Raw genomic sequence first — 8,671 nt, forward strand, 5'->3', positions numbered from 1 at the left:
GGGTCCTCCTGGGAAGCAGTGATGCCCCTCCCTCCTTGATTCACTTTTTACACCAAGGGAGTCACCCGTCTGACTACAACTTGTCCATCTCCTTTGCCATCTACTCCTTACCTGCTCCCCCTCTAAAACTTAAAGGGTCCGAAGGCATAGTCCTGTCTCTACCCACTCTCTCGTTGATCCCTCTAGCCTCCCCAGCTTTGAAGACCAAATGCATAGTTCTGATCCTCTCCCTTCTCCTTATGCCTTGGCAGGAAGGAAAAAAAAAAAACAAGCTAAGCAATGAAGGCCATTTCCTCCTGATTCTTCAGAAATACTTGCAATGTCAAATACTACATCCCTGGACTACAAGATCTGCCTTCTCTGTCTCATTTTTCTGCGCATGCAGTAATGGCCTTCAGATGAAGACTGCCGAGAGGCTGCAGTAATCCACAAAACCTTTATTTTCTCATTTTCTTTGCCAGTGACTCTGGCCATTGAACAGAGTCTGGAAGTCTGTGGGATTTCTGCAAACCCCACATCCTGCACAGTCACATTCAAGGGAACAATTGTGGATACACCTTTAGAATAGGTACATTTCCTCTAGTTTGCTGTAGTCTCACCTACTCCCTATCAACTCAGTGTTTCTATACAAATTATAGTTCCCACCTGGGCCTGGTAGGACTTACAGTTAGACACATATGCTTACCAGATGTTAGATTTAAGGGCACACCTCCTTGGCAGGTGCCAGTTAAACAGTTTCCCCTTAACAGTGCTGGGGAATGTGGGCATACCCTCAGAACAAAGGACCCAATTCATGCTGCTCTCAAATGCACTGGAGGTTACAACTTCCTCCACAGGGCGACCTCTGGGTTTACAAAAATTCGTGGCATTCAGACCACAACATTAAGCCCACATATTTTCCTAAGAAGCCTTGGGTGGTAATGCAAATAAAGCCAGACCTGTTCTTTAACCACCCCCCACACACAAAAGACTAAAGGTAGCTTTAACAATAAGGTCTTTATTACACAAACCAGAACAATGTAAAGCAAGTATTTGCTGGGTTGGGTAACTTGAAGGCTGAATAAATCCATCATGGGCATCACATGAGAACAATGTCTTTGAAAAAGGGAAATCTCTGCAAGCTGACAGCAGAACCCAGCTCATGTCTTTGTGGCTAAACATGGGGTCATATCCACAGTAAACCAGTTACAGTGGGAGGGAATAATGCCTTCCAATGGCCTCAGGCTATTCACAATTCCCTTCAGTGGACTGGAAGGAGAGAGCAGAGGTCTGCCTTCCCTGAGCACAGTGGAGTGGCTGGCACACTCTGAGGGACTGCCAGTGTGTAGAACTGATGGCTTCTGCTACAAACACTGGCAGTGACAAAATGGTGGTCACTGGTCAGAGTCCACAGTCACAAAATGCAACTTAGCTCCAGAAAGCTTCCACCATACCTAGCAATAATAAGGAATCTTCCCAGTGTGGATGTTTGGATGAACAAGGTTCACTTCTGGCTGATAATTCTCTGAGAAAGACTATTCTCTGAGCTTATCTCTGGTGTCAGTCATTATGTTGAACAAGGAGGGAGCACATTCCCTGCACTTCTACGGCCTTTCTACAGTGTGAACTGTCCAGTGCCAAATGAGATTAGGCTGAAGGCTTTCCCACATCTGCTGCACTAGTAAGGCCTACCTGGTTTGTGAAGTTTCTGATGTTGAATCAGATTAGACCTTTGGCTGAAGGCTTTCCCACATTCACTGCACTCATAAGGTCGCTCACCACTGTGAACTCTCTGATGTTTCATGAGGTCAGAGCTTTGGCTGAAGGCTTTCCCACATTCATTGCACTCATAAGGACGTTCACCAGTGTGAAGTCTCCGATGGTTACTGAGGCTGGAGCTTTGGCTAAAGAATCTCCCACATTCACTGCACTCATAAGGCTGTTCACCTGTGTGAATTCTCCGATGTTTAATGAGACTGGAGATGTGGCTAAAGAATTTCCCACATTCGTTGCACTTATAAGGCCTTTCTCCAGTGTGAACTCTCCGATGCTTAATTAGGTTGGAGTTGTAGCTAAAGGCTTTCCCACATTCACTGCACTCATGAGGGCTTTCACCAGTGTGAACCCTTCGATGTTTAATTAGGTTGGAGCTTTGGCTAAATAATTTCCCACATTCACTGCACTCATAAGGCCTTTCTCCAGTGTGAACCCGCCGATGTTGAATGAGGTTGGAGCTTTGGCTAAAGAATTTCCCACATTCACCACACTCATAAGGCATTTCTCCAGTGTGAACTCTCCGATGTTTAATTAGACTGGAGATGTGCCTAAAGAATTTTCCACATTCACGACACTCATAAGGCTTTTCTCCAGTGTGAACCCTCTGGTGTTGAAAGAGGCTAGAGCACTGGCTAAATAATTTCCCACATTCGCTGCACTCGTAAGGCCTTTCTTTAGTGTGGATTTTCTGGTGCTGAATAAATCTGGTTTTGTGGCTGAAGGTTTTTCCACATTCGCTGCACTCAGAAGATCTTTCTCCAGTGTGAACTCTCTGATGTATATTGAAGGTAGAGGTCTGTCTAAAGAATTTCCCACAAACACCACATTCATAAGGCCCTTCTCCAGCATGGATTCTCTGGTGCTGAACGAGTGTGGATTTGTCACCGAAAGTTTTCCCACATTCGCTGCACTTGTAATTCCTCTGCACTCTGTGAACACCCACTACAATTTCAGTGCTCCTATGTGGCTCCCCAAGACTGTGAGTGACCTGATGCTGGAGAAAGCCTGATCTGGCCATGAAGTCCTTCCCATCCTCCATACATATGAAAGGCTTCTCTGACATGTGGGCTCTGCGACTCTTCACAAATGAGGCCCTATCCTCATCCCTTCTGTTGGGCTTCTCTACATTCTGCTGCATCTGTTGTCGGTGAAGGTTTGCATTGAACCTGAATCCTCTCCCAAATGTCCCACACATGTATGGTTTCTGGCTGGGGTATGTTGCCTGATGTTCAACAAGGTGCAAAATGTCTTTCAAGAATAGGCCACTCATGTCATAAGAGTAGTCCTGGATGGACACACTTGCCTTGGGATTTCTGTCCTGTGATACTCCTTCTATAAAAACACTATGCTCAGAAGGTGACTGCTGGCACTCCATTCCATGCCAGAAACCTGAAAACAGAAATAATGGTGAAGTTCGTGTTAACTTTGGTGGAAAGAAAGACCAGTTGCCACTGAGTCAATTCCAACTCATAGTGACCTTATAGGAGAGAGTAAAACTGCCCCACACTGTTTTCAAGGCTATGATATTTATGCAAGCAGACTGCCACATCTTTTTCCTGCAGAGCGGCTGGCGGGTTCCAACCACTGATCTTTCAGTTAGTGGCCGAATGCTTAACCACTGCACCACCAGGGGTTTTTGAAAGAATGAGCTCTATCAATAAATGTGTGTGACCCAAGAATGAGTCCATGGAATTGCTGGCACGATGAAAAGCCTGATATCAGAGCAGTACTGTGCCTGACAAAGTCACAAAATAGGGGAGACCTTACTAGGGCCAAGAACACAAGGACTGGGTACAGTATTAGGCAGAGAAGCAGGGTCTCCAACTCACTTCTCTGCAAAGGCATTTTAGCAGAGTCAGAATCAACTCGATGGCAACTGGTTTGGTTTTGGTTTTGGCTGCTGGGAACCCACGAGGGCTGTGCCAAAGGGTATGTCTAGGTCCGGGAAAATCCAATTGCAACTAAATAGCTGGTGCTGAAAGACTACTAACGGAAATGTGCACGCCTCATGACATATTAAGTACAGATAATGTTGAGGAGTGCTGCAGAGGGAACTGTGGACAGTGAGGCACAGAAGCCAAAAAGGCAGGGATTGCCAGGGTCCAAAGACAAAACAGAAGCGACAAGCGAACAAAGTATCAAGAATGGGGAAGAAAAGGTAGAACTGAGAAAAGTTGCTGGTATGATATGAACCCAGCGGTGCTATAACATCTTCTTCCATTTCCCACTTACCAGAGCCAGGCCCCCAATAAGCCCCTCCTCCTATGGCTGGAGTCAGGTCCACTCTGTCTGGTACCCAGAGCTCTTTCCCCATCTCCAGTTGGGCAACTAGATGAGACCTGAAAGACGTAAGTCCTGAGGGGAACACAGGTGAGTAGCTAACATTTGCCCAGGTGAACTACCCCACAACAGACCACAGGAAAGAAAACTAAACATTACAAAAAGAAACCTACAAGGAATGTCTTGCAGGAACAACCCAGTGATCCCGCAAGTAGTGACCACATCAGTGCCTGCAATTCCTGGCACAGTCAGGCCCTAGGAACTGCTAGCTAAAGGAAAGGGGCAGAACTGGAATTACAGAACTGTCAGAGATCTGGACGGTCACCTAAGCAAGGAGCCAGATGGGATCCATTGGGCAGACTGCAAGACTCCTCATTCCAGGACCCTTCTGCAAAGCTTCAAGGCAGCAGGTGTGGGAGCCACGCAAAAAGAGGATGAGGTACTGCACACTGCTCAGCCTTGGAACCCATAGCACATATACAGTAAAACCTGCAAAAGCTGGAACCTGTGTAAGATGGAAACCTGTCAGAGAAGGAAAATTCAAATATTTTCCACTAAAATGAAGGATAGAAAAATGGTAAGACTGTGCCCTGTCAAAGGCAGAAAACTTTTGAGACCCGGAAAAACAAGGCAGTACCGTCGAGTTCTGGCTGTCCCAGGTTTCATTGTACCAGGAAAATGGGGAAGGAAGCAATGACTATGGTCCAGCTGTGGGAAGGACAGAGCTGTCTCTTGGGAAAAGGGGAAAGGCGGAGATCAGCTTAGGACAGGTAGGGGTTAAGGTCTTACCCAGCGAGGCTATAAGTGCAAAGTTCTCCAGCATCACATTGCAATACAAGAGCCTCTGAGCCTCATCAAGGAGGCCCCACTCCTCCTGGGAAAAGCAAATGGCCACGTCCTCAAAGGTCACACAGCCCTGCATAATGGGAACAGTTAATTCCATGATCAGCTTCTCTCCTCAGGAATCCCTATCCATTCCCCCTATCTATCCCCTGCTTCCCCTCCTCCCAAGCTCACCAACTTAAGAGGAGATACTCTGCTCATTTCTCAGGCCTTACCGATCTATCTCAGCCCACAGCACAATGGGCAGGCAAGCAGATAGAGACCATCGAAGCTCTTGCCCTGGAGTGCAGGGCCCAATCCCCTCATCTGTGAGCTTCTTTCCCTAGTGCGTCCAGTGTACATGCCTTCCAGATACATACGTAGACTCAGTCTTCTCCCTTAAGCCCCCAGTACAAGGGCCCTAGGGCTGACAGTTCACACCCCTCTTCACATGTATACCACAACTTGGATTGCACCTTCCTTACAACTCTGGACCTCACCATTGCATCTCCATTGCCTCTGGTTTCTTCTCCTCAGCCCATATCACAGCCATCTTCATGGACTCCACATGTTACTCTACACACAGTATCCAGAGAGTACTTGACAAACACAACCATGATCCCATTCTGCCCCAGACCTTTGATGGCTCCCACCGCCAAGAGCAACACCCAGCTCTGCTCTGAAAACCTCCCCACCTCCTGGGTAATGTAGCCCTGTTGTAGCTTCAACCTAAGCCACCCAGAACCACACACTGATCTCAGATACTCTCTGCCCTCTTCCTCTTCTGCACTGCATGTTCTATTCTTTCATCAGTCACACTCATTCAATAGCCAACTGCTCTGGCCCTCCTACCCCTCCTACCCATGGTCTAGCTATCCTCCCAGCTGGCCCTGTTTGTCCCTGAGCTAATTCTCCACCGTGATCGAAAATCCTCAGGCCCTATTAACGGTCACCACAAAGGCCTGAGAACATCCAAAAACCCATAGCCGTCAAGTCGATTCTGACTCATGGTGACCCTATAGGACAGAGTAGAATTGCCCCATAGGGTTTCCAAGGAGCAGCTGGTGGATTTGAACTGCAGACCTTTCGGTTAGCAGCTGAGCTCTTAGCCACTGTACCACCAGGGCTCTGGTGAGATCACAAATGGCTGAATAAGCACCAGTCAAGGCCTCACTGTAATATTACCTCCATTATTGCTAAGTAAGCCTCAGCTTCCATCTCATACCTACACCCTCTTGGAAAATTTGGTCACCTGCCAGACCCTCCCCCCGCCCCCCCGCACCATTCTTCCTCATCTGTCTTTACGATGCTTAACAAGCCAACCATGGTGCCCAAGCAAGCTCAATTTTCAGGCCCCACCTTCCTCTTTCTCCCTAATAGCAAAGATTCACTTTCCGAAACCTCACCTACAGCTACACTGTTGTCCACACAACACATGCCATAGTTTGGATGTTTCTAACCATAATGCCTCCCCAGAACTCCGTAACTGTGTGTCCAGAGGTCCACTCTTCAGCTCCACTTAGGGGTCTCTGGAACATCAGAGACTCAACACGGCCAAAGTCTAACTTGCGATATTTCCACTGAAAATTCCTTCTACAACCAACTTCCCCCTCTCAGTGGACAGTACTTCCATCCTTCCGGCAGCTAAAGCTGAAAACCTCTGGGTCATCCCCTCTCTTTCTCACCCTCTGCACCAGGAAAACTAGTCAGCCAGATTTAAAAGACAGATTCAGAATCTAACCACTTCTACCTACAGGCGCCACTCTCATCCAGCCACCATAATTGGTCATGTGCCTGGACAATTGCAGTAGTCTACTCCCTGGCTTCCCTGCCTCCACCCTTGCCCCACAACTGGATTTCCACTCTGATCCATAGGGAGCCTGTTAAGACCCAAGTTAGATAATTTCCTCCTCTACATGTTTCACGGCTCCCAACACCCTCAGAATAGAGGAGCAACCCATCCTGCCATTCCAGGGCTGACTTTTGTCCACCTGTTCTGTTTGCACCAGACATATGAGCGACCTGGGGTTCCCTCTCATCCCCAAGCATTTGTTCATACCTGTTCCTGTGCCTGGGAAACCCTTCTCAACTCATCCCATTGGATTCCAGAAATGGGAACCGCTCTGTATATTCCCTGGCCTGGGTTCAGGACCCTAGGCCGGAGCGACTCCCCCCTCGGGACCCCAGACTCAAAAGCAGGGAGATGGAATAGGCGAAAAGCCTGGGGGCAACTCTGTCTTTTATACCGGGGCGCCAAGAACATGAGAGTGGGGTCCCATGCGCCTGAAGGTCCGAAGCCCCTCCACTCACCTGCGCCAGGTGCACCAGTGTCGCCGCCGCCATCGGAGTCTGTGGGTGGAGAGGGGTCGAGAGGCGCGCGGGCTCAGCCGACCACCTACCTTGCCTTGTCCTGAGCGGGGTGTTACCTCGGGCCTAGCCTCAGTCTCCCCAGCGTTAAATGCGCGCAATGTCCAGGGCGCCCCCTTCGCGGTGGCGGAGCGCGCGCTGCCTGGCCGGGCCCTGGCAAACGCCCGTCACAGGAGGATCACGGTTTGTACGACGGCGTGGAGGTGAGTCCTATCCTCCTCACTGTCCTTGCATGCTCAGTCCCGAATAGCCATCCGGGAAGCGGTCCTGACCCGGCTCCCGGGCACCCCGGCTACGCGTGGACAAACCCGCTACAAGCAAACAGATTCCAGGACCCAGACACGGACGGTCGGCCCCGCCCACGCGGGCAGTCAGACCCGCCTCCCTCCTGGGCCGCCATTGGCCAGCGTGCCCCGCCGACGCACGCCACAGCCTTCTGGGTAATGTAGTTCCGTCCTGCAGCTCTGGGCTAGCAGAGCGGGGCTGAGAGTAGAGGGGTCGGGCGGTGGGGGGCGGGCGGCTGGACGGGTGAGGGGGTGGCGAAGGTGGGGCGGGGGGCGCGGAAGTGTGCCCGAGGGAGGTGGGGGAAGAAGTGCGGAGTGGGGGGGGTCCCTTCCAGTATTCCAAAACAAAGGCCAAGCGGCACCGCGTGGAGGGCTGGGAAATAATGTTCCCAGGTTCCGAAGACGGGTCTTTTCTTCCTCTCCTTAAGAGACCTTTCTCTGACTTCTGTGACTACCTGGGCGATGCCCCGCCCTTGGTAGTCTATAATGCATCACTTGACTTCGCCTCCGGTGCCTGCATAGGTGAGCCCCATCACCTCTAAGATACTCAACCCACTGCCGTCCAGTCGATTCTGACTCACAGCGACCCTTTAGGACAGGGTCGAACTGCCCCGTAGGGTTTCCAAGGCTGTAACCTTTAGGAAGCCGACTGCCACGTCTTTTCCTGCAGAGCGGCTGGTGGGTTAGAACCGCTGACCTTTCTGTTAGCAGCCAAATGCTTAACCACTGCGCCGTGGGGCTCTCAGACACTTAAGAGACGTCGATTAACTTCGAAAATGAGGATGACACCTGGTTTGGGTGCTCTTTGTGTACTTCTATTAAAGATTGCTCTGATTCGAGAACCAGACCAAACCTGTTGCTATCGAGTGGATTCTGATTCACAGGGACTCTATGCACAACAGAACAAAACACTGCCCGGTCCTACATCAGCCTCACAGCCTTTCTTATGCTTGACCCCATTGTTGCAGCCACTGTGTCAACCCATCTCGTTGAGGGTCTTTCTCTTTTTCGCTGACCCTCTACTTTACCAAGCATGATGTCCTTCTCCAGGGACTGGTCCCTCCTGATAACATGTCCTAAGCATGTAAGACATAGTCTTGCCATCCTTGTTTCTAAGAGCATTCTGGTTGTACTTCATCCAAGACAGATTTGTTCATTCTTTT

At 49.8% G+C, this 8,671-nt stretch overlaps 1 protein-coding gene across 1 annotated transcript; it reads right to left on the bottom strand.

Moving 5' to 3' along the window:
• Positions 1–769: 769 nt before the first annotated feature.
• Positions 770–7,566, bottom strand: ZNF792 (zinc finger protein 792). Its single transcript, XM_049901378.1, has 4 exons — positions 7,168–7,566; positions 4,825–4,951; positions 3,988–4,110; positions 770–3,144 (listed from the first exon to the last, which is right to left on the bottom strand). The coding sequence occupies exons 1-4, from the start codon at positions 7,198–7,200 to the stop codon at positions 1,658–1,660; spliced, it is 1,770 nt and encodes a 589-aa protein (XP_049757335.1). The 5' UTR covers positions 7,201–7,566; the 3' UTR covers positions 770–1,657.
• Positions 7,567–8,671: the final 1,105 nt, after the last annotated feature.

This window comes from Elephas maximus, chromosome 11 (genome assembly GCF_024166365.1).
Source record: "Elephas maximus indicus isolate mEleMax1 chromosome 11, mEleMax1 primary haplotype, whole genome shotgun sequence".
In the NCBI taxonomy this organism is placed as follows: Eukaryota; Metazoa; Chordata; class Mammalia; order Proboscidea; family Elephantidae; genus Elephas; species Elephas maximus.

Bases quoted from the DNA above. Each gene is read 5' to 3' on its own strand.
- ZNF792 (XM_049901378.1), bottom strand. From the start codon at position 7,200: ATGGCGGCGGCGACACTGGTGCACCTGGCGCAG. The intron at 4,952-7,167 runs GTGAGTGGAGGG...CCCATTATGCAG, and splicing joins CACTGGTGCACCTGGCGCAG to GGCTGTGTGACCTTTGAGGA. The intron at 3,145-3,987 runs GTAAGTGGGAAA...TTCTGTTTTCAG, and splicing joins TTATTGGGGGCCTGGCTCTG to GTTTCTGGCATGGAATGGAG.